The 25399-nt window shown below is 53.7% G+C and overlaps 1 protein-coding gene across 2 annotated transcripts in view; it reads left to right on the top strand.

Annotated features, from left to right (window-relative positions):
- Dtx1 (deltex E3 ubiquitin ligase 1) overlaps window positions 1–25399 on the top strand; it is a 31224-nt gene that overhangs the window by 2533 nt on the left and 3292 nt on the right. For both annotated transcript variants that reach the window (XM_076922645.1, XM_076922646.1), the window contains exons 3-4: window positions 13569–14271; window positions 25204–25265. In XM_076922645.1, the coding sequence (XP_076778760.1) occupies window positions 13569–14271; window positions 25204–25265 (765 nt within the window). The remainder of the gene's footprint in view (window positions 1–13568; window positions 14272–25203; window positions 25266–25399) is intronic.

Here is a 25399-nt window from a genome sequence, read left to right as displayed (position 1 = left end):
TTCTGCCACATCACTGGGCGGCCTCTGAGACACACAGGACGGACGGGCGGTGTGCAGTGAGGCCCTGCATCTTGGGAACCAAGGAGCCCTTGGTGTGTTTGACCTCCAGGGGCAGTGATGGGGACTGAGGAGGCCTCTATGCTTCCCTGTGTGACTGTGACGGCTAGCTTTGAGGACAATAGGCTCTTCACCCTCCTTGTAGCTTCCTGGCTAGCCTGGAGGCCGCTAACCACCTGTAGCTATTTCAACTCGAGTTAGTTAAAAATATGTCACAGTGTGTAGCCACGCTTGGATCTCCCGAGAGCCACAAACAGGGCTAGGTAGGCTACAGTGTGGACCCAGAGCTTCCAGGGCTACAAGAGTCCAGACATGCCAGGGCCGGAGGGCGGGGACGACACATCTCCAGTGGCCCGTCAATGTGACATTTCAGTGTATCTGTTTCCATAGCTTCAGGCTTCAGCTGGGGCCAGGACATTTACTGACCTCCTACTGTGTGCTGTGTGCTGGAGTGCAGCAGGGAAGGAAACCCTTCTTAGCAGGGACTGGCCACCAGGGATTGTCCCTATGTGGTCGAGGAGCTAGCAGGAGACAAAAGCCCGCAGGATGGAGATGGATGCTCAGGAAGATAGATCAGAATATGGTGTTCCCAGAAAAAAAGGGGATCAGCCAGTGCAAAGGTCCTGGGGTGAGAAGGATCTGCAGGTGTTCAGGTCTATTGTGTTTGGGAGGCAGGAAAGCTGACTCCAGATATGCAGATGTAGGCTTGCAAGTCCTGCAGCCCTTTAGGCTCTTGGAGAAAAGGAGGGTGGGTGGGGTCTGAGAGGAGAAGGTGGGAGTGGTCCCCTCACCTGCACCTTGGTTTAGCTTTCTGTAACTTCAGAGTATCAGCTATAGAGATTTTGTGGGACTTAACTTGGAGGATAAGGTCCTTAGAAGCAGAAACAGCCCCTCCCAAGGGCCCCAATTTCATATCTTTGCCAGTCGTCCTCCCCTTGGGTCTCCTTCAAGTCTCAGCACCCCCCATTTCAGCCCCCAAGTCCCCAGAGTCTCAGGCCTTCACCTCCCAACCTCTCTCCAGTACTTCTTCAAGCCACACCCCGCCTGAGCTGGAAAAGAGACTGGGCCTCTGTGGGCCTGCCAAGATCCCCCAGCAGGGTACAGGGTCTAGAAACCTGTAGATGTAAGGCCTAGGATCCTGGGAAGTTCAGGGCCGGCTGCCTCCCTGCAGACAGACAGACTGGGCTGAGCTGGTTAGAAAAGGCCTCTGGCCCTCCCTGCCCCAGTTTCAGGGAAGAAACCAGATGCATACAGGTTTCTCATTAGCTCCCGACAGCTGGGGACCAGGCCTGAGGACCTCTCTCCTCCCCAGGCTTCAGTTTCTACATCATGTCAGCAGAAAGAACGCAGCCTGTCTCACCTAATGGACCACTCCTACCCCACAGTGAACCTGCAGCTGGGCACACTGTGGATGAAAGACGGGATGGGTATATTCTAATGCCAGGGGCTGGGAATTTTGCTCAGTTGATAGAAGGGGCATAGACAACACGTCGGTGCACACCTGACACTCTAGCACACAGAGATGCAGGCAGGAAGGGACCAGAAGTCATCCTCAGCTACATAGTGAGTTCATGACTAACCCGGGATATAAGAGGCCTTGTCTCAAAAACCAAAACCAAAACCAAAACAGAAAACAAAAAACGTCCAATGTAAAACCATAAAACCCAAAACTCGCGTGCATGCACCAAAACACACAGGACTCCCATCTAGACTTGCTTAGTATCAAAGTCCCTGAAAGCTTCTGGAAGCCGACCTGCCCTCAGGTGGGGAGATGTGAACCTGGTTTTGCCCTGATGCAGGAGCTTGGTGGGCTTTTCAGCTTCGTGGGGCCTCTTTCGGACCAGAACCCTGCCTCTGGAGCATGCGCACTGCCTGGAACATATGCAAATGAGCAAGTGTGGCTGGGTTCCGATAAACACTGTGGTGGCCGTTGATATTTGAATTTTGTGCCATTTTCATGGCTCCTAAGTTATTAGATTTCTTTTTTTTTTTTAAACAACTGTTGGAAAATGTAAAAACCACTCTCCATTCTTCTGCCAGCAGAGAGGAGGGGCGTCGACCCCTCCTCCCTGCAGTTCACCCCACCCCCACCCCCTGACAGAGAGCATCTTCTAAGTTTGCCTGTGGGGTGTGACTGGGCCGACACCCCAGAACACCCAGCGTGATGTAGGCACGCCTCAGGATGTGCCAGACGGAGCTCATGTTCAGTGCAAACACACGCGAGCGGCCACAGCCTGCTCACCAGCACACAAATGTCCTGTCTGTCTGCCTGCAAGGCGGCCAGCCAGCCGAAGGGAGGGGAAGGGAAAAGGGGCCAGGTGTCAGGCTTGGGGACAAGAGGAGAGGACAGACCTGTCACGTGGGGGGGAGGGCAGGGGGAGACATGATTGTTTACTCAGCTGCCCCAGATGTTTCCATTTCTCCCCCACCAGGGGGTGGCTCCCACAGCCCCCCACGTGGAGGCAAAGGCTATATCCCCTGACCTCCGGATATTGGATCCCTAACGGCTACACCCCATTGTCTGTTGCTTGCTAGGTTTCCCTTGGGCTTCCATGTGGGTGAGGATGCTTTTCTTTTCTGCGCTGGGATTTGAACTTTGAGCCCTCTCGGACCTCACGCATACTGAGCAAGCGTTTTTTCCACTGAGATACATCACCAGCCCTCTTTAGTGTTCATTTTGAGACAGGCTCTACCCAGCTGGCCTTGAACTTGGCACCCTCCTTCTCATTCTCCTGATGGAATGCCAGGCCGGGCTGGGCTCCCAAAGCTTAACCCTTTGCCTGAAGCTCCACACCACGACCATCAGGTGGTCGCAGATTGACAGGACCTGAGGGGTTGGGCCAAATGAGATCACAGAGGCCACAGAATCACAAGGATGTGGGGGCTCGGGGCTCGGAATGGCTTTACCCCTCCCCAACGATTCCTCTGAGGCCTACAAGATTTAAACTCCAGATAGGAAGACTGAGGCCCAGAGAAGGTGAGTCACTTGCCCAGGATCACACAGCTTAGCAGCCCCAGGGCCTCCCTCAAGACCTTCTCTACACAGCTAGAAACAGGTAATCTAGTCCCTGCGGATAGCAGGCTCCATGGTCTCTGTGGCCAGGGGCTGGGGGTGGGGATAGAGGGTTCCTCTGTGACAGGTGTCTCCCATGTCCCTCTTCATCCATAAGAGACAGCTAAGACAGATGCCATGTCAGAGGATGCTAGTCTGGAGACAGGCATTGGGGACCTACACCCCTTCTCTAAACAGCCAGGACTCCCTCATCCCTCATCCCTCATCCCTCATCCCTCATCCCTCATCCTGCCCCTAAGGGTAGGTCCTGCCTGAGACACTTAGACAGAAGGGGAGGAATGAGGTCACCCAGAGAGAAAGGGCAGCTGTTGCCACGGAAAGCACTTCCAACGCTTACAGTCCAGATGGGATGACAAAGCCCAGAGAGGGTGAGTGGCTTACCCAAGGTCACACAGCTTTTCTTTCCCAAACCGAAACTAAGCATCCTAAATCAGGTCTTAAAAACAGAGATGAGGGCTGGGTGTCCCTTCTTCCTGTCCTCCGAGAGCTCTCTCGGGCTTGTTGTTATGTTGGAACTAAGACAGGGACATCCTAAGTTACCCTGGAGCCTCTAGGGCCTGGGTCCATGACTACTGCACCTCTGAGGCCTTTTCCTAGCAGGTCTAGGGCTGGGCTTGATGCCAGGAGCAAGAAAATCTGAAAGGAGGGATCCCTCAGGTCCAGATAAGCTATCCACAGCTAAGTCATGTCCCTGTCACAGCCCACAGTATCTCCCCTGTACTTCTATTCTTTGGGGTCTACTGTTGGTCAGGCCGATGACTCTTGAAGCCCCAACTCCATCAGTATTCTATTGGAAGGTCCTTGGTGTTGTCCAGGGTCTGGTAAGAGGCTGGGTGTTGGGAGGGGAGGGGTCTCAGAGAAAAAGACAAAATCAATCGATCTCAGATTTTATCAATCAGTACCACATCTATGTCAGCGCCGAGGATAAAAGCCAGCACATCGTGGACATGACTTCTGAGCCCAGTTCTGACAATGAGGCCAACAGAAAGGTGTATAAAAGCCCACCTGCTGGCTGTGTGGTTGTGGGCAAGCCACTTAACCTCTCTGAGTCTCCATTTACTGCAATGTAAAATGGGAATAGTCCTTCCTCAGGATGGTTTCACAACGCTTGGAGAACACTCTCGTATTCTCGTCATTCTCACGGGCACTTACGTAGAAGAATCTGAGTGCCTTCTGAGGCCCAGGGCGTTCCAAGCCGGCGGTGTAGGCTCCTCTGGGAGTGCAGACCTGTGCCAGGGTCCAAGGAACAGCAGTCAGCCTAGGAGCCACACTCAGGCCTGGGGACAGAGGGAGGCCATGACAGCAGGGGGCGGAAACCATGGTCCCTTAGGGCCCTTAAGACCTGGCAGACTCGGTGGCCAGCTGCTGCCCTTTAACAGCCTGGTCCCAAGGGACTCAGAGCCAGTATGCAGTACCAGCAACATTAATCTCAGACTCCGGGAGGCTGGCATAGGTGAGCCAGGGAGGGCAGGTTTCTCTACAGAGAGTAGGGCTCCCCTTAGCTGCACCCTGAAGTTGCGAGGTGAGAGCACCTGTCCAGGACATAGCCAGGGGCTGAGAAACAGGCTGGGGAGTGGGGGATGGGGTGGGGGTGACAAGGACTGGTGTAGTACCTCCCCCTGGCTGCTACATGATACTTTGGATGACCATGAGGGTCCTGAGTCTATGAGGAGGGGTCCTGGGCCACAGTGCCTCCTCCTTCACTTCCTTTCTCTCTTCTCTGGCAGCTATGGGGTCTATCTTAGCTGTGTGGGGGTAATGAAGGCCAGGGTAGGGGTACATCTGTGATAGATGAGAAGAGAGAGCAGAGGTGATAAAGAGCCTGATGAGAGGAGGGTGGAGGGGAGGGAGGACTCTGGTGGAGATGGAAGAGAGGAGGGAGAGGAAGAGGAGTCACGGTGGGAAGTGGGAGATTGGGGGCAGTCATGCCCAGATTCCATCTTCATGCAGGTCCTCCCCATTTCCCCCTGAACCTCCTGCCTCCTACCTAGCCACTGGCACAACAGAGCCCTGGCCAGCCCTCAGCACAACCTTGCCTCCTGGCTACTCAGTCACCATGAGCCCACTCAGCCTAGGACAGCAGCCAAGGACATGGGGTCCAGACCCAACATAGACCACCTTAGAGTCCTGTGGCTGAGGACAAGGCCCCCCTGTCTGGCCCAAGAGTTCACTGGGCACAGCGAGAAACTGTGACTTTAGATAAGGAAGGCCCACACGGTCCCCAGGCCTCCGTTTCATCTGCAATATGGACCCAGCAGCAGCAGCTTTGTCTAAGCTGTCCAGCCTTAAGTCATTTTACAGGGGCTGGGGATGCAGCCCAGTTAGTGAAGTTTCCTGGTGTGCATGAGGCCCTGGGTTCAATCCCCAGCTCTGCATAAACCAGGGATGGTGGAGTACAGCTGTAATCACAGCACTGGGGAGGCAGAAAGGTTAGAAATGCAAGCTTATCCTCTGCTACAGAGAGAGCTTGAGGCCAGCCTGGGCAACGTGAAAACCTGTGAATTTAATGAGCACCTACTGTGTGCAACTGTTAGAAATGTCGTAATCAAGAGGACGGACACAGAAAGCCTGCCTGTCGTATTCAGTCCTGGTGGGATGAGGAGGTACCACAGAAGTCCAGGACATGACGCTGTCGCTGACCTTGGATCTGCACAGCTGCCAAACTGGGGCTGCGTCTCCTCCAGATCCTGTGTGGCTTTACCCTTCCTCTGCCTCCATGGCAGTCTCTCTGGGCCCCTCCCACATTCTCTCTGGACCTGGTCCAGGCTGCCACCTCCACCTGCCCAGACAGCAGTGACCGGGGTGCATGAAGGAGCCTGGCAGGCAGCCCCATAGTCCGGCACCCTGAGCTGCAGAACAAAAGACACAGACATTGTAGGTGGCTGCCAAGACAGCCTGCCCATACCTGCAACCCAACTCTTCCACAGTGACAGTGCCACAGCCCCTGTGAGTCTCGATACATCTCTCTCGGGCTCCACTGGGGCCACCAAGAGTAGCTGGGCAGAGAAATGGCCACGTGGAGGCAGAGGGATGGAGGATCATTCCTGTTGAGGTGTGAGTAAACTCCTGTGGGAGAGACAGCCTGAGTTCAAACGCTGACTAGCTAGCGAGGTGACCTCAGACAATTTTCTCTGTCTGGGACTCAGTTTCCCCATCTGTGCAGAGATGGCAAATTCAGTTGCCTAACTGGATAATAGTGCAGGAAAAGGCTGGAAACCCACAGGTCTAAGGGCCTCACACACTCCACCCCATGGAAGATGCTTAGTAGATCCTTGAAGAAACGGAGCCAGGATTACAGCTGCGATCCCAGCACTCTGAGGCTACGGCAGGATTGTCAGTTTGATATTAGCCTAAGCTACAAAGTGAAACCCAGTCTCAAACAAAAATCAAGATGAAAAAGCACAGGGTGGCCCTGACCCAGATCTAATGACCTGTTGCTAAGGAAACCAAGCCTTGTAACCGTGGTCTCTGGATATTCGAGGATCTGGAAAGCCAGGCTAACATGTCCTTTATCCCCTCCCCAGTTTTTTTTTTTTTTTTCTTTTCTTTTCTTTTCTTTTCTTTTTTTTTTTTTTTTTTTTTTTTTTGGAGACAGGGTCTATGTAACCCTGGCTGTCCTGGAACTCACTCTGTAGACCAGGCTGGCCTTTAACTCACAGAGATCCACCTGCCTCTGCCTCCAAAGTTCTGGGACCAAAGGCATGCGCTGCTATTGCTATGCCTGCCTACACTCCCAGGTTTAAAACGTTACTCTTGAGTTTTTTCTCGTCATAAGTAGTGGGTGAGCCGAGAAAGCCCACATTCACCAGTGAGAGCCTCCATTCTGGCTGTGGGAATGGCCCACTTAGTGTCATCCATATCCATGTATTGCATCATTCATTCATTTGTTGCATCATTTGTTCACTGCATCATTCATTCCTTGCATCATTCATTCACCCCATCATTTATTCACTGCATCATTCATTTACTACATCATTCATTCACTCTTATACAACCATCATTTTTACAGCACTGACCCTGTGCTACTGATGATGCTGGTATGTAAATGAGGCTGAGAAAACCTGCCCGACCAGAGTTTGTCGGGTCGCAGCCAAATACTGTTAGTATTGTGTCCATTTTACAGGCCTGGAGGAACAGCTTGGGGGATCCATGGGAGGAGGATTCAGGGTTCCTCTGTCTCTTCCCCTTGCCCTTTCCACTCTCAGCTGCTGCTGAGCCGTGCCATCTGAATCTCAGGGCCTGGGAATCAGTGTCAGGGAGGCCCCAGGGCCATGAGGTGCACAAGGACGTACACACACACACACACACACACACACACACACACACACACCAGCAGCAGCAGCAGCAGAAGCCTTAGGGCATCAGTGGCCAAACAGAGTTGAGAAAGGAAACCTTGGGGCCAAGTCCTCCCCACCCCACCGCCAGCAGCCCACCCCTAGGGAGCTTGGGCAGCCCTGTGCCCGAACCACTAATGGGCCAGTGCCAAGCCTGAAAATCCCAAGGGAACAATCAGAGAGAAACAGAATCTGCAGGTTTATTGATCTCGGTCAGAGCAGGAGGCTCTTGACCCAGAGCCAGCTGTTTCTCCCCCAGTCAGCCAGTGCTGGGGCTGGACTTCTGTGTCTTCCTGGGGTGCCTCAGTTTCCCCCATGGTGATAGGGGCTTGTGAATACACATAGTTAAAGAAGCAGCCACAGACAGTCTGAAGTCTAATGGACCAAGGAACTGCAGATGACCCTGTGTGTCCCAGAACTACCCTGCACCTGGGCATCCTTAGCTATATCTGGGGACCTGAGATGAATCTGGGGCAGCCAGCTCCATTTCACAGTGTGGTTGAGGATGAGATGGGGGTACAAGTGAGCTCCAGACAGGGAAGAAGCTTACTGCCTGGGTCATTGGTTTCTGGAATGGTTGAAGATACCACAACCTCCCTCCCTGAGCCTGGCATCCAGAGAGGCTCAGACTTGTTCAACCCACTCACTGCCTAACCCCCAGTCTGAGACCCCCAACTTGACAGGATGTCCATGACTGAATTCCACAGGCCCTCCTTCCCACCAGGTCTGGGTGCCCCTGACTGAGGTCATATCCCTCAAGGAAGCCACCTCCAAAGGGAGGAGCCTCTGCTGGGGACTGTTTAGTGCCAGAGGGTAAAGCTGGATCCTTGTTCTGAAGAGCTGGAGGTGAGATACCCCACCCATACATGCTGTGCCTCTAGGTGTGTGTGGGGGGGGGGGGTCCAGGTAAGAAAGAAAACCGAGGTAGTGAGCTCCCCATGAGCTCAGGAAGCAAGCAATCCTCTGATTCCTCACTTCCTTTGCTCAGGCCTCAACTCTCCCACTTCCTTCCCTTCCCTCTGTAGCCCTGTCTCCTCCAATGTTAAAAGGGACCAGTCTGTGTGGCCTGAGAGGGAAGGGATGAAGAGAGAGGACAGCAATGAGCCTGCAATGGGGTGCACATAGTAGGTGCTCAGCAAAGGGTATACAGTAGGGTATACAGTCATAGAAACTGGTCCCCCGTCCCCACCTCCCTTCTCTCACTGTCTCAGCCCCAGCCTCCAGCCCTCCCTGACTCTGCTAGTCTGTCTCTAAGCTTCCAGTCTCTCTCTGACCCAGCACACAGTACCTGCCCTCTAGCTCCCAGAGGGATAGGCATCTTGCTGCCTCTGACAGTCTGAGTGAATGTGTGTCTCTGTCTCTTTGTCTCCATCTCTCTTGTGTCTCTGCCTTGTCTCTCTGTCTGTCTCTGTCTCTGTCTGTCTGCCTCTCTCTCTCTCTCTGTCACCTATGCTCCCTCCTTTGTCTGGCTGTCACTTCCATGCTGTCTCAGGCCCTGCAGCCTCCAGCAGACACGAGCCCCCAGTCCCTCATCGTTCAGGCTATTTTTCAATTGTCCAGTCTTGCGGGGCAGAGGAAGATGGAACGTCCACAAAAGCTGACACATAATACCAGGCCCAGGACAGTCTTCTGCATAGGAACCGACAGCCTTGGGATCCCACTCTGGGTGGCCAGCCCCGGGCTGGAGAAGCCTGAGTTTCTCCCAGGTTCATGCCCTGGGTATTCAGTCTTTGGCTCCTTGTTCTGTCCACAAATCTAGGCCAAGGCCACCGTGGAGGAGGCTGGCACGGCTGCCTAGGAAATCTCAAGATCCAAAATCCAAGCAGACGATGGGAACCAGCTGCCTCCTTTCCCTACACACGACTGGTTCATGGCCACCCTGGGCTGGAGGGGCGGACAGACCGACAGTCGACAGCAGACAGCAGACGCAGCAGTGCAGGGTCTAGCAGGGCGGGCATAGCCGCCCTAATTACTTCAGTTCTCCAGGCTCCGATCCGTTCTCAAAAGGGCTCCAGGGACACTGCCTTTAATAACTACCACTAAACAGGCAAGAAAATCCATGCCTGGTAAACAGAGCCCTGGGGAGGAGATGCGGGCTGGCCAGCTCCCAGAATCCTTCGCGGCAGAGTGGCCAAGGTAATCTCCAGAGCCTTCTCCCGATGCCCTAGGTCCACCTTTCCGCTTGTCTGCCAGGCCCCGCCCCTTCCCTCCCCTTCAGCTCCACAGGCCTGGGGAGGTTCGGCTGCAAGTGCTGTCCTTCCCCGGGCAGGTTTTGGAAACACTGTAGCCCTGATGTGGTCTTTTGTCACCCCGGAAGTTATCAGCCAGCTCAGGAGACAAAAACATAAATTAATGATTCCAGGACAGTGCAAGGGCCAAACATGGCAGCTTCTCCAACAGAACTAAGGCCTTACTGGAGGGGCTGGGCCTTGGAGGAGTTCTATGGGACGATTAGGAGTTCACCATGTAGGGACGCTGGAAGTGGGGTCTTGTGTGGGATAGCAGCCAACATGGGTCGATCACTTCTGTATGCTAAGTCATGTGCTAAGCAGCTGTCATGCCTTCTTTTATTTTGTCCCCCAGAAGTTCCTTGGGGTCATTGTCGACACGCCCATTTTACATATAGGACCACTGAGGCTGTATGAGGAGCCAGGGTTCCCATAGGCTCCTGAACCTACTGGCTGCTTACAAGAAGCAGTCCAGAATTCTTACTTATTCTGCCCCTGAGCCCCTTTTGGCTTGAAACCTGAGCAGCAGGTGGGGTTTGAGAGAACAGTTCCCTTGTGTCACTTCTGTCCCATCCAAGCGGACACGGCTCCTCACCTTACCACAAAGCTGACTGCCCACAATACTTAGGGTTCATCTCTCAACAGCACCTCATTCTGCAAATGGGGAAACTGAGGCACTGAGCAGGAAGAAGTCTAGCAAGCAGGAGCAAGGGGATAGGATACAGGGCTTGCTCCCAGCACAGAGAAAAACCACAGAAAATCAATATGCACTCCATTAAAACAAACAGGCATCAGGCCCTAGAGAGTCTTCCTGTGGTTGGCTGGGACATTATTGCTGCCTAGGGACCTTATTTCATAGCACCTTCTACCCTGCCCCTCAGGGCTGATGCTGTTGTGAGGGGCAGCCCTGGATATTCTAACAGGCAAGGCAGATGGCAAGGTCTTTGCAACCTGTGTGGCAATACAGTGGGGGACAGTCAGACAGAGCCTGTGGTCAGTGTTAGCATCTGTCTAAACTCCACCCCCACAGTTACCTGGCAACAGCCAGGTGGGCATGATTGATCTAAAAAAGCTTGCTTGCCCCTCCTCTCTCTCTTGATCTCTTGCCTTCCTGCTCCCCCTCTGTCCCCTTGCCCCTTCTCCCTTCCCTTCCCTGCTCTCTCCACGTGCTCATGGCTGGCCTCTACTTCTCTCCCTCCTCTCTCTCTCTCTCTCTCTCTCTCTCTCTCTCTCTCTCTCTCTCTCTCTCTCTCTGTGTGTGTGTGTCTCTCTCTCTCTCTCCCTCTCCCTCTCCCTCTCTCTGCCTTCCTCTGCCTCTACTACCCTCTTAACTCCCCGCCCCATGCCCTGAATAAACTACTCTATACTATACCGTCATGTGGCTGGTCCCTGGGGGGATGAAGAGGGATGCCTCGGCATGGGCCCATTGAGACATCCTCTTCCCCCATACCTGACCACACACCCATAGAACATATCCTACATCTCTTTATCTTTTTATAAACACATCAGTCAGGAGGAGACCCCTCCCAGCAGGACACTATGCCGGGTGCCACCATCTGGCTGTAGGCTCCTGCTCCAGGCACCCTGGAAACAACTCGTGTTCTGAGGACCTACTGCGTGAGGCACTGTGCCCAGACTAAAGGGTTAGGCTGAGGAGCCCCTGTGGGCCTGAGCTGACAGGAAAAGATCCTGCCATGGCCATGATGAGTAAGTACCAGGAAGTGGGGTATGACAAGGCAGGGACAGAACAGCTCATTCTGCAGCCAGGTGTGGGAGGGGCTTTCCTAGCCCATGCCATACAGCCCTGGATTTAAAAAGTCTGAACATGGCTAAATCATAATCCAGCCGTGCAAAGGCTCCTGAAGCAACACGAGGTTTAAGATGGGCTAGCGAGCAGTGGGGAGGCCAGGTCATCATGAGGACGTCAGCTCTTACAGGTCATTGGGAGCCGTAGAGGACTCTGAGCTTTGTGAGGATGGATGTGAGGTGGGCTGGACAGGATGCCCTGGATGCTGGGTGGGGACAAGGGCATGAGTCTACTGCTGTGGGCCAAGTCAGGGAGGCAACATGGCTCAGGCACAGTGGCTCGGAGGAGAAGGGGATTGGGCAACAGAGCTGTCAAAGAGGCAGCTTGATGGGTCCACCTGGTCACAGGAGAGAGGGTGGAGCCAATGGCAGCAAGTTTGGGAGGAGTCAAAGCAGGCTCCTCCCCACAGCCTCCTGAACTCCAGTAAGGGTTGTGTGCTCCTCATCCCCCTGGGGCCTCCTGAAGACTCTGCTAGAAAGGCTACCCTCAAGTCCTCCCAGGGGTCTGCAGGACATGTTGGGCCAGGGAGCTCCCTGCCACTGTCAAGATGAGGCCAGCATATTAATCCTTGTCTCATTTGGTGACAAAAATGTCTGGCAAAATCAATGTTTATTTTGACTCACAGTTCTAAGGGGGCACAGTCTGCTATGGCAGGAAAGCATGGCAGCAGGTGCCCGGTCATGTGACATCCACAGTCAGGAAGCAGAGAGAGACAGATGCCATTGCTCTGGTTTTTTCTGCAATTCAGGACCCCAGCCCACAGGGATGGTGCCACTTACGTTCAAGGTGGATCTCCCATCTCTACTAACCCAGTCCAGAAACTCCCTCCCAGACACGCCCAGAGGTTTGGCTTCTAGGTGGTGGATAGTAGGCCCTGTCCAGTTGATGACCAATACTGCTGTCTGGGCCACACAGGCCTGGGGAGGTATGAGGGCTTTGTAGCTGGTGGCAGCCTATCCACAGGTGTGGACAGCCTTACAAGTCCAGGAGAGTAATTTCTGTGCTGTGGCACCTGGGCTAGGCAGCCCAGAGCCAGCTAACACTCTGAGGAGTCCTGCAGCCTGTGTTATCTGTCGCTGGCTGGTTTTCTCAGGAGCTCAGCTCTCAGGCAGAGGGGTTTAAGCTTCAGCCAGTGCAGAGCAAAGGCAAGGGAAGTCACTGTAGTGGCCAACCGCAGGGCAGGCTGGGATAACACAGAGCTGTGTGGGGTCTGGGTGTGCTCTCCAGGAGCACAGCAGGTACTCAGTACCTGTTGACTGAGGAGGGCTGGAACACACACACGGGGGGGGGGGGGGGGGGATGAGGGGAGCACGGGGAGGGGGAAGCCAGCAGAGGGAAGGAGAAAGGGTACATGCGTGTGTGAACATACACAAGAAAGCGTGGCTGAATGAATGAATGAAGTGAGAGATGAATGAATGAATGAATGGAGTTTGTGGCTGAATGAATAAAGTGAGAGATACACGAAGGTGTAACTGAATGAATGGACCAAAGGGAGAAGGGTGGAATCCGGTGGACCCTCTGTGAATGAAGAAACCCACAAATGTTCCCGTTTCTGGGCACCCTGGGAGGCCAGGAAGGAGCTCCATGGGCAGGTGGGCCTATCTCTGTGTGGCCACTACCACCAACTTTGCTGTTCTTCCCGCCCCCGTGGTTACCCGGACCTTCATGGACGAGGGGAGCACCTCGCCCTGGGGACTGGCTCTCCAGGCCCATCCCTCCCTCTTTTTCCTACTTGGTTCTCTTTATGGCCCCTTTGGGGTACCTGTTTCCTAGCATGCTGACTGAGCTTCTGCCCAGTCCCCTCGTCTTTTAAATTTTAATTGCCTTTATTTATTAGTTTATTGGAGGTCAGATCACAGCCTGAGGGAACCGATTCTCTGCTTCCATCATGTGGGTCTCTGGGGTTAGAATCTTGTTGTCAGGCTTGGTGGCAAGCACTTTTACTTGCTGAGCCATATCGGCGGCCCAGTCCCCATGTCTTGGCGCTCTCTGTCTGCGCTGACCCCCTTCCTGGCTCCGAAGGTCCCCTTGGGGGCCTATGTTGACACACCTCTCCCTCCTGATCGCAGGTACCATGCGGCCAGTGCGACGAAACTTCTATGACCCGTCGTCGGCGCCGGGCAAAGGCATCGTGTGGGAATGGGAGAACGACGGCGGGGCGTGGACGGCCTACGACATGGACATCTGCATCACCATCCAGAACGCGTACGAGAAGCAGCACCCGTGGCTCGACCTCTCATCGCTCGGCTTCTGCTACCTCATCTACTTCAACAGCATGTCCCAGATGAACCGCCAGACGCGCCGCCGCCGCCGCCTGCGCCGTCGCCTGGACCTGGCTTACCCGCTCACGGTCGGCTCTATTCCCAAGTCGCAGTCCTGGCCCGTGGGAGCCAGCTCGGGTCAGCCCTGCTCCTGTCAGCAGTGCCTGCTAGTCAACAGCACGCGTGCCGCCTCCAACGCCATCCTGGCCTCGCAGCGCCGCAAGGCGCCCATTGCTCCAGCCGCGCCTCCGGCGCCCCCGCCGCCCCCACCGCCGCTGCCACCCGGAGGGCCTCCGGGTGCGCTCGTTGTGCGCCCCAGCGCCACTTTCGCCGGGGCCGCGCTCTGGGCCGCACCTGCCGCAGGCCCCACGGAGCCCGCGCCGCCTCCAGGAGTTCCCCCAAGGAGCCCGAGCGCCCCCAACGGAGCGCCCACCCCGGGCCAAAACAACCTCAGCCGGCCAGGACCACAGAGATCCACCAATGTCAGTGCACGCGCCTCTATCCCGCCTGGGTAAGACACCCCCACACACACACCTCCTCCGGAAGGGCACCCAGGGCCACCCCAGCACGTTAGTAAGCTGGACAACAGGACCCCATGAGTCAGGGACCATCATCATCCCAGCTCACCTGTCTAAGCTGGTTAGCAAACAAGACCCTGGGATCCTCCTGTCTGCCCCCCTCCCGCAGCACTGGCACTGGGAGCCGGTGACTACCATTGTCTGGCTATTTACACGCATGCACACCCATGCATGAATGCATGCACCCTCCTGAGGGATGACATTTACGCCTTCATCATTGTGTGACAAGCACTGACCCACTGAGCCATCTCCCGAGCCCCAATAGGTTTTAGTTGCCAAACTTTCTAAATGTCATTTTGTGACACCTCCCAAGACGATTCTAGAGGCCATAAAAGAGAGGTGCCTGCTGCCCGTCACCCAGGAGAGCAGCTGCTCATCCCAGACCAACAGAGCCTGTGATGGAAATTTTGTTTTAGTTTTTCATTTACTGGTGGGGCAGGGAATTGAACTCAGGATGTCAGGCTTAGTGACAAGCCCCTTTACCATCTGAGCCATTTTCCTTTCTCCAAAGAGAAAGAAGTTTGGGGACATAGGAGTCTCATCTGCTCCAGGCCACAGTAACCTTGAGGGTTGAAGTAATTTTCTCTAGAGAAACATCACCAATCACTTTGGGTTCTTAATGTTACTTTCCAAACTGGACTCCAAGGACTCAGGTGACCTGGCATGGAGGCTGGCCAAAGGGAGGCCAGTGGGAACCAGTCTCTTGCTTCAACCAGAGTCGTCGTTTTGGGGGAATCTTTTCCCGGTAGGACCTCCCTAAAGACCGAGGACCAAAGTCCAGTTTGGGAATCAATCCCAGAGTTTAGTGCAACAGGCCACAGGACAGGGCCCCAGTGAGTTGCTGTGAGACCCACCCTGGACACAGGAGCATCCTAGAAGGTGTGAGAGGTACAACCATAGCCAGAGCAGAGCAGAGCATCGAAGAGCGCTAGTGGGGCTGGAGCTAGTGGGGTTCCCCAAGAGGAAGGGAACACAGAAGCAACTCTGCTTGTGTTCCCAGTGGTGAGCCTTGGGGTCTCCACCATGATATTGTCCTGTAATAGGACAGAGCAGGCTGAGATCCAACCTGACAGGGGCGGACAGATGGAAGGGGTTATGAGTGTCCTGTGAACATGGAGGATAAAGATACCAGAGTGTAGGCATGAGGGCCTGAATTAAATTACCGAGCATAAAACCCAGCAGAGCAGTATGCCCCTGTAATCCTGGGGCTCACTGAACAGCTGCTGAGGCAAATCCATCAGCCAGTGAGTGCCAGGCATCAGGGATGGGGGGTGGGGGTGAGGAGGGGACTAGAGAGCACTGGCTGCTCTTCCTGAGTTTAGTTCCAGCACACACTTGGTGGCTCGCCTCACCACCACCTGTAGCTCAGGCTCCAGGAGATCTAATGCCATCTTCTGACCTTTGCAGGTACCAACACACATGATACACACACACACACACACACACATTCACACACACACGCACACACACACACACACAATGTTCTCTGAAATTTGAGGTCATTTCTGCATATACTTTAAAGCTGCACTTGCCACAGGGTGTGTGTGAAGATCAGAAGAAACTTGTGAAAGTCAGCTCTCTTGACTACTTGATCCCAGGTATGGGACTCAGGTCATCAGGCTTGATGGCAGGCGCCTTGGCCCACTGAGCCGTGTTGTAGGCTGCGTTTCTGCACACACATCCTAGGTCAGTGAGGACAGTGCTGGAAGCTACTCCTTCAGGACACGCTGTAAATCACTCAGCTTTTCCTGTATAGCCTTCAGTCTCCACACATGTGCCATGAGAGTGAGCTTGCAGCGCTGAGCTAGTCGGGGAGGACTGGGTTCTCGCTATGCACATACAGGAGGCAGACACACAACGGTCAAGGGAGTCCATGGGCATAGTCCTGAGAGGAGAGGAGAGGAGAGGAGAGGTCTGGGGAGGTGCTAGGACACGGTGACATATCATCCAGAGGGAGTGGGTAGTCAGGACAGGCCACCATAGGGAAGAGCATGTGGGAAGAGGCTGTTCTTAGGGAGTTCAGAGGATAGGGCTTATCCAGGGAGGAGCTAGAGTGTTCCATACCCAGCAGGAGGATGGGCATCTCAGGCTGGGCATTGCAGATAGATAGGAGTGGAGGCTGAAAAAATCTAGAAGCTTCTCGAAGTCACACACAGAAGTAAAACCTCCCTAGTGTATTGGGGAAGTGGGTTATCTAAATTGGGATTTGGAGCCAGATTGGGGAGCTTCAAGAGATCTTGGAGTTGGTGCCACCAGCAGCTTGGAGTGTCCTTGAGCTAGAGAGGGCCTCAGGGACAAGAAAGTCATCTCTTGGGGGGTGTTAATCATTAGACACATCCTATGCTGTCCTGCCTGAGTCTGAGTAGCATGATAAAGCCATATTGACCCCCCCCCCCCCGCTTCTCTTACCTGACAAGTCTGTGTTGAGATCAAACCTCCCACCAAACCTCCCTCTCCAAGGAGCCCCAAGATATATACCCCTGACTCAGTATGAGGTACGGGTGGACCCCAGGGGAGTGGATGGTGGGGGTGGGACAAATGACCCCTGGTCCTGTCATGTTGTGAACTGGACTAGGAAAGACATATGGGTGTCTCCATGGACTGAGGGGGGGAGTGGCTCCCCCTACCCCGCCTATCCCAGGCTGCTCCCCGTGATGCCTCACATCTCTTCTGTCCCCAATTCTGCAACTGAGTCTTTTCCTTCATCCACTGACCCACACTTCTGAAGCCCAGACACCCAAAGTCAAAGAGGGGGTGGGGCTGGCTCACCTCAAGGCCCAACCCCTCAGAATCAGGGTGTCTCCTCCTGTGTTCTCATGTTGCCTTCTCTCTGGGTGGGCCTGAGTCCAGACAGGGTGGGCTCCTGCTGGTGACTGTGCTTCCTTGTTTAATGGCTCCGACCTTCCTCATCCTTTCCGGGATTCCGGGATTCCGGGATTCTGCACTTAGGTCCTAGGGTCTCTGAGTCTCCCTCTGCAGCTCTTTGTGCCCCGCCCCCATGGATTCCTCTTTCTCTCACCTCCTCCCTTCTCCAGTCCCACCTCCCAGCTGAGTGGCATTCTGAAGTACTTTCACCTTTCCAGCCTCAGTTTCTCCACCCGACAGCCAGAGTTCCACCTGACGCCTGTCCAGGGCTCGCAGGTGCATGAGGTCACACAACTAGGTGTGTGATCTTTGTACAGAGGGGCAAAGGACTCCTTGCTCTGTGATGTAATTCACTGGAGGGGAACCAGGAAGGAGGCCCAGAGAAGGGGATCAACCTGCCCAGAGTCACACAGCCAGTGGGGACAGGCCAAGGGTTTTTCCACTCTCCCTATACTGGGACTGGGAGCCAGCTGGCAGGGTGGGCCTTGGGGGGACACACAGGGTGGGAAGATCCGCCCTGTCTCACAGGAGGCCAGCGTCTATCTATCACTGTAGAACACAGCTGCTGGGTAGAGGAACAGAATCAGACTTTCCACTCCACATGGGGCAGGGGGGGTGAGGGGGACAGCTGCAGACCTGTTTCTGTTTACAGAGTATGCACCCTCTCCCCAGTCCCATCTAACAGCCCTGCCAGGATTGCCAGTCTCCATCACAGAAACCCACAGCAATGGCCCCTAGCGTTTCCATTTCTCAAGGGCAAAACCAAGGCTCCAAAAGACTATGCATGACACTGGCTCGTGTCAAACACTTTGAACCTAACCTGCCCAAGGTGTATGGTGTCCTGTTTCCCCCACGTGTCCATGCAGAGTAGCAGAGCCCAGGAAAGAGAAGATGAAGCAACAGAGGCTGAGTCGGGACCCAGCTTTGACTTTCTCTATTGCTGTGTGACCTAGCTAAACCCATTACCCTCTCTGGGTTGGTTTTTTTTTTTTTTTTTTTTTGGTTTTTGCAACTTGTAAAAATAGGACTGATGACACAAGCCACTGTCTAGCATGTGTTTTTCCGGGCCTGTGTGTTTCCCAGGGTTCAGTCTGCTTGCCTATCCCTGTTAGCCTGTGCAATACTGCCAACTGAAAGCAGGTACCAAGTAGGCACTGTTTGAACACCAGAAGCCCCCGGGTCTTAGCAGTTCCTTCCGTGCTTGCAAGCCCTCAGTGAATCTGTATCCCCCACCGCCACCCCACACCCCCACCTCCACCCCTGAGTTTATGACTGGCTTATTTCCCTGGTTTTTCTTCTCTCCTATCTTCCCTGTTCCTTGTGAGTTCTCACCCTGCCATGAGGGTATTCACTGGACATCTTTTCCAGCTCCCCAGCATGACTTATATCTGTCTGTCTGTCTGTCTGTCTGTCAATCACCTCCCCACTTGTTAAAAAAAAAAAAAATCACAGTGTGACAGGCAGCATGGAGAAGGCTGAGACACAGTGGCGGGTCCCCTGGTCTCTGAGAATTTACAGCCTCATCAAGGCAAACAGCACATGAAAGGAAGAGATTCCAGAATATTCTAGAAGGTAGTTAGTGCTGCAGAGGAACCATAGTGACACAGTGATGCTCTTCTTAGAATTAATGCAATAAGCTGGCCGGGTGGTGGTGGCACACGCCTTTAATCCCAGCACTCAGGAGACAGACAGAAGGATCTCTGAGTTTGAGGCCAGCCTGGTCTACAGAGGGAGTTCCAGCCAAGGCCACAAAGAGAAATCCTACCTACACACACACACACACACACACACACACACACACACACACACACACGAAAGAGATTAGAAAACAAGCAGAAAAATAAACCGTCATTGCTATCGCCCTTCCTTTTCTATGGCCTGGAGGCACACACCTTAATCTAAGAACTCCAGAAACTGAGGTAGGAGGACTGCTGGGAATTTGAGGCCATCTTGGGATACATAGCGAACCTCTATCTCAAAAACAGGGAGCCAACAAGATGGCTCAGTGGGTACAGGGGCTTGCTGCCAAGCCTGATGACCTGAGTTCAGTGCTTGGGAGCCACATGATAGGAGAGAACCAGCTCCCACAAGTTGTGCCTGACCTCCACAGGCACACAGGGAATAAGTAAATGGGGGTGGGGAGAACAAGAAAGAGTTAGGCACGGTAAAACATACCTATAATCCCAGAGCTTGGGGAGGCTGAGGTAGACCGTGAATTTAAGGCTAGCCTGGACTGATGAGACTCTCTGTGGGCAGAGTGTCTGGATGGGAGGCAGGGACAAGCCTTCCAGGCACTAAAAACAAAGTGTGAGAAGAGCTGAGGCAAGAGCTGGCCCCTGGTGTGTTGAGTCGGGACCTTAGCTGACTGGCTTAGTCTTCAGCTATGGGGAGATGTGCCTGACTGTATATGGGGGAGGGAGGTAGAAGTGATTTTTATACACACACACACACACACATATACATATACATATACGTGTGTGTGTGTGTGTGTGTGTGTGTGTGTGTGTGTGTGTGTGTCTTTTAAGACAGAGTCTCATGTAGCCTAGGCTGGCTTTGAACATGCTACATAGCCGAGGATAACCTTGAACTGCTGGTCCTCCAGTATCCTGCCCTCTCCAATGCTGGATTTATACCGCGCCAGGTTTATGTGGTGCTGGGGCTCAAACCCAGGACTAGTGCATGCTAGGCAAGCACTCTACCCACTGAGCGGGGCATCCCTGGCCCTTGTTTTTTTCTTGTGATTTTGTATCTGCTGCATTTTCCCTCTCTCTAGGTCTTTTCATTTAAATGGCTCCTAAACAAAAGTTCCCAAGTCTTGCAGGTTGCCTGAACGAGGGAAGGGAGGAGCCTGGCTTCCCACCCATCCCCCCCTTTCCTGGCCAGGGTAGCTATGAGGAGGCAAGGTCACACCCTCACCACAAGGTCAAACCCAAAACCTCCCAACCGGCCCCCACCAGAAGCACTTCCTGCCCTCTCCCTGGGAAGCTGAGCCACAGGCTCCTGTATGCACCCCGTGCTCCCCAGGGGCGTGAGAACAGGCCACTTACCCTGCCCTCCCCTACCTGGGCTCCATCAGAGCTCTGGGGAGGGCAGACCATGAGATAGAACACACACAAGCAAAATAAATCAATCTCTAAGAGGAGAACTGAGCGAACCCCAGGATCCTGGAAAAATGCAAATCCCAAAAGCCAGCCAGGGGTTCAAGTGGTAGAATGCACACCCTGGAAGGTAGACAGGGGGCGTCGTTTGAGAAGGGGAAACTGAGGCCTGCTGATGGTCAGAGCTGGCCAGTGCGGGTGAGACAATATGAATATGAGGCCCCTGGATCACTGATGGTGGACCCCTGATCTCAGGCTCCATCTCCAGGCCTTGCCTTGTCTCCACAGATGGGTTGTGCAGGGGGCGTGTCCTCAGGTGATCGCAATGGCAGAAGGTGGCCACAAAGTGGACTGGGGCAAAAAAATGTCAGCATCCAGGGTCCCTGCAGGGGAAAGAAAAGTGTGGGGGATTTTCTTCTCCCCATGGGACAGTTTCACTTCTCTCCTCTCCACCTGAACTGAGGCCAGAGCTCTGGGGGGCTCCCCTAGGAGCTGCTGAGTACATATTAGGCATCCTCGGGTCGTCTAAGGCTTGTGAAGGACATGAAAGCCACCATCAGATAGTGTGGCTAGCCTGGGCCTTCTGGGAAATGGAGAGATGGAGACTCAGGAGACCTATAGGGGATGTTGGCGGGGCTCTTGCTCCCAAAGGTGGATAGCCAGTGGCCTGTCCTGAGGTCACTTGTACAACTCCTGAGCTAGCTCTGCGGTCCAGCTCTGTGGCTGTACCTAACCCCATAGGTCTCAGATCCACAACACCCCCAACCCTGGCCAACCTAGTGGGGTCAGCCTAGAGTTGGACCCAGAAATTCCAGGTTCTATTGCCAAGAGTAGCACGGGTCAGCTGAGTGGCCAAAATGAAGTCACTTCCTCTCTTTGGGCTTCATCATGCTGCCAGGTGCAAAGAATCCATGACAGACTGTCTCTTCAGTGTCCCTATCCTAGAAGTACAGACTTTCTGGAGTATGATATTGATGTTGATTCTCAAATTACATCTTAGCTGTGTGGGAGGTAGTGCTGGGATTGATTGGTGATGTCTGCCACAGGTGCAAATTTGGTAATATGGTCCGCATGTTATTTATTTGATATCTGTTCTGATCTTGTTTGGGAGTTTGGGGGTAACATCTGGAATTGGAGGCATTGATTTTAAGTGTAACCAAGGAACCCCAGAGCTGGTGAGTTACTTTCTTATCTGGTCAGCCTGTTTTGCTATCCTCGTTCCTGGGGTCACAGGGTTGGGCTGTTTCCAGAGCTAGGAATCTGGCAGATGAGATAAGAGTAGAATCACACAACCAGAAAACAAGGTGGAAAATGCCCAGATCCTCAATGAGAGATGAATTCTGTCCCTCATGGATAAAAAAGGATAAAGAGGAGACTGTGCTGAAAGGACAGATGTGGAAGCAGATGTGGAAACTGTGGTTGAGATTCTCAGACCAAAGAAGAAGGAGAAGGAGGAGGAGGAGGAATAGGAGGAGGGGGAGGAGGATAAGGAGGAAGAGGAGGAGGAGGAAGAAGATAAAGAAGAAGAAGAGGGGGAAGAAGATGAGGAAGAGGAGGAGGAGGAGGAGGAGGAAGAAGCAGCAGCAGCAGCAGCAGCAGCAGCAGCAGCAGCAGCAGCAGCAGTGGAATGGTGTGGAGAACATCAAGTGCTGGAATCTCCCTGCATTCTGCCTAGGTGCAGTGCCCTCCAGCCAGAGCAGGCATAAGCATTGTCTCTGCTCTTTTTGTGGGAGAAGGGACCAAGCAGGCTCCTTCCTTCTCAGGCTAGAGAGGGAGATGAGTTTCCCCACCCCTCAGCTGGAGCATCTCTCCTCAGCCTCTGTGTTAAGGAAGAGAACCTGGTTCAGTGTAGGTTTTCTGAAGCTTTGCTGTGGACCCTGTCCTGAGAGGGAATTGCAACATGGCCAGAGACTCCTTCCTTCAAAAATGCTGGGGGTGTGGGGGGCTCTGTTCTTCAGGACATCCCCTGAGCACTGTCATCCCCCGTATGGATGCAGCCTAGAAGCTGCAGGTGTTCCCTGAGCACCTGCTTGGTAGCTTCCTTAAGACACAGGTCAGAGAAGAGCCCGGGATAGGGTGCTTAGAGCAACCCAGCAGCCACCCACCATTGCCATTGTTTTTTCTTGCCACAGGCATGGAGAGCATCTGCTGCACACTCCTCTCTGTCCAGTGTCATCCCGGGAGACCTAACTGGGGAATATAGTGGGGAAGGCACAGAAGTGCAAAGGCAGGGGAGAGACTGGGTCTCCATCTTAAAAAACCGTTGAGTGTGAAGGAGGCCAAGAGGTAGGAGGGGAGGCCAGAGAAAGGCCAGATGGCACAGGGCCTGGCTATGTGTGAAGACTCCCTTACGTCCATGCTCATGCCAAGAAAGCAGTAAGATTAAGAAAGACAGGCTGTCTAGGAAAGCAGTGTTGAACCTGAGACCTCTTTGAGGGAGAGTGCTAGTTAAACATCTTGGAAAAAGCCACCTGGGAAAGGGTTGGCTGGTGCAAAGGTCCTGGGGTAGGAAGGAGCCTGCTACTTGGGAGGAGCTCACAGCTGGTATGGAGCGTGAGAGAGTACATACACAGGAAGTGAGGTTCAGAGCACAGCAGAGGCTCGATCAGATGGCCAGCCTCAACAGGATGGAGAATCGAGAACACAGGGCAGCTGACCAGGGCTGAGAAGAGTAGTTAGTCTAAGGTCTGTCCTGCAAGAAGCTTGTCCTCAGACCCTCTACCAAGCGGGGCCCCAAGAAGGCAGGGCAGGAGTGAAGTGAAGGCTGCCCTGCCCTCCTTTCTGGAGGTTCTAGGTGACAGTGCTTGACCAGGGAGATCGTCTCAATGCCTGAGAGGAAGCAGTGTCTTCCCACATCAAAAGGGCCACCCCCCAAGGCTCCCACGCTCGGCGGTATGGGAACTGTGCTACAGAAGGTTCTCGCAGGCAGCTTGTAGACTGCAAGAGGGTGTGTGCCACCTCGGGACTGTCCCCCACAGCACAGAGACAGTGCGCCATCAGGCCCCATCACAACCCTCCTCTCAGTAGTCAAGCTAATTTTTATACCTTCAGCCTCTTTGGGAAAAAAAAAAAAAAGTTTTTGAAGCTTTTCATGACACATGAGTGTGGCCAAGATCTCAAGAATCTTTTTTTCCTGGGGTTTCCCTGTCCATCTCCCAGGGACAGACTCAGCAAGATAGGGAATCGTTTGGACCAGACTTTGGGCATCATGTATCTAAGATATCTGAGAATCCTGACTGATAGAGGCTGACTAGAGCACTGCGTTATGGATTCTTTGGATTTCAGAGAGCCCGGGGTGGATTAGTAATGCCTGCCCTGGTAGGAGGCAAGTGGGCAGTGGTATGTATGCTAAATGTTTTCCTCCTGCCCATATTACACACTGTCCTGACTAAGAGAAGGGGAGTTCTCATGAGTCACTGAGAAAAGGGAAGTGGGAAGGCAGAGATGAGGTCAGGTATGTTCGTGCAGTTATCGTAGACAGGTGGGAGGGAGGGCTGGGAACAGTGACCCCCTCGCTGCTGCCCCATAAGGATGAACAGTAATAAATTAGGGTGGTGCTGTCCTCCAGGAAAGTCTTGGAAGGCTGTGATAGAGCCCGAGGCAGGTCACATGGCTGCTCAGCCCCTTCCCATTGCAAGTCCCATCACACTGCAGAAGGGGGAGCTCTTGAATTCTCACAAGACTTCTCTTTCAAGGAAGAGAAACTGAGGCTCAGTGTCTTTATCCCACATCTACTGACCACAGACCCCAAGACTCAGAGCACCCATCCCTCCTCCCTTTTCCCTCCTCCTTCCTCTTTCCTCCCTTCTCCCTCCTTCTATGGGAGCAATGCTTAGTGACTTTAGTTTGTCCCAGCCCCTCCTCCAAGGATGGCCTAGATGATGATGGTGGTGATGATGGTGGTGGTGACAATGATGATGAGGGAAGCTGATGATGGTGATGATGGTGGTGGTGGTGGTGATGATGGTGATGGCAGCAACAGAGGTGACTGTAAAGTGGTGGTAGTGGTCTTGGTGTCGATGATAGTAGTGGCGACAGTAATGATGACGATGCTTTCAGAGCCTTTGTTAGCTACCAGGATTTGTGTTCCTCTCCACAAACAAAATGCAGGCACCCCATCACGCCCATTCCACACGTAGAGAAATTGGTATATGAAGGGTGATGGGATGTGCCATGTGTCACCAGCTAATCAGCGGCCAAACTAAGACCCAAAAGGCAAAGAATACCTTTTTCCAGGGGCTCTTCATCTGAAGAGGGGACCTGGTGTTAGACTTAGAGAGCCTTTATGTGCTCAGATAGGTTGAGAATCTTGCAAGAGCAGCACAGTATTTCCCAGCTTATGCATTCCTGAAGTCTTTCCAGAGTGTTCTGCAGGAATTAGTGCTCTATAGAACAAACCTTAAGAGAGCTAACTCACTGATAGTTGGGTTCCGGGCCAGACAAGGGGAGGGAAATGAGGCCCAAATGTTCTCTGGTGGGAGGAAGCCGTCTGGAGTTATGACCGGGAATGTTGTTCATTTGGTAGAGTGCTGGCCTCATCGTGAAGTCCTGGGTTCAGTCCCCAGCACCACGTACCACGAAGTATGGTGGAACACACTTGCAAGCTCAGCACATGGGAGGTGGAGGCAGGAGGATTAGAAGTTCAAGGCCAGCCTGGGCTACATGAGAGCATTCCTAAAAACAAGAGTCAGAAGTAGGTCTAAGGGTGTTTCCAATAGAGTCCCACTGACTGTTCCCATCGCCAATATGTGCTCAAGATGGGACAGGGGTTTCTAGGAGGTTAAATCAGATGGAGGAGAGGCAGAGGAGACAGGGTGTGTCAGGAGGGGGGGCCCTGAGGTAAAAGCAAGCCAGGGCTGTGTTGGTGCCAGTCCATCAGGAGCCTCTTCTGATCCCCCACAGGGTTCCGGCGCTCCCCGTGAAGAACTTGAATGGCACTGGGCCTGTGCACCCAGCCCTGGCAGGTAAGACCAAACCCATGAGGCCCCGCCCACCAGCCTCATGAGCTCCGCCCCTTTGATGAACTGGTGGGTGGGCCTTCCCTTTGGATTTGCTTGACTTTAGCCTGAAGTGGGTTTTTTGGGTGGGCACGGTCAGC

Source organism: Arvicanthis niloticus, chromosome 24 (assembly GCF_011762505.2).
Source record: "Arvicanthis niloticus isolate mArvNil1 chromosome 24, mArvNil1.pat.X, whole genome shotgun sequence".
Classification (NCBI taxonomy): domain Eukaryota; kingdom Metazoa; phylum Chordata; class Mammalia; order Rodentia; family Muridae; genus Arvicanthis; species Arvicanthis niloticus.
The sequence above is the reverse complement of the archived record's forward strand: the minus strand, read 5'-3'. Positions and strand labels throughout refer to the sequence as shown.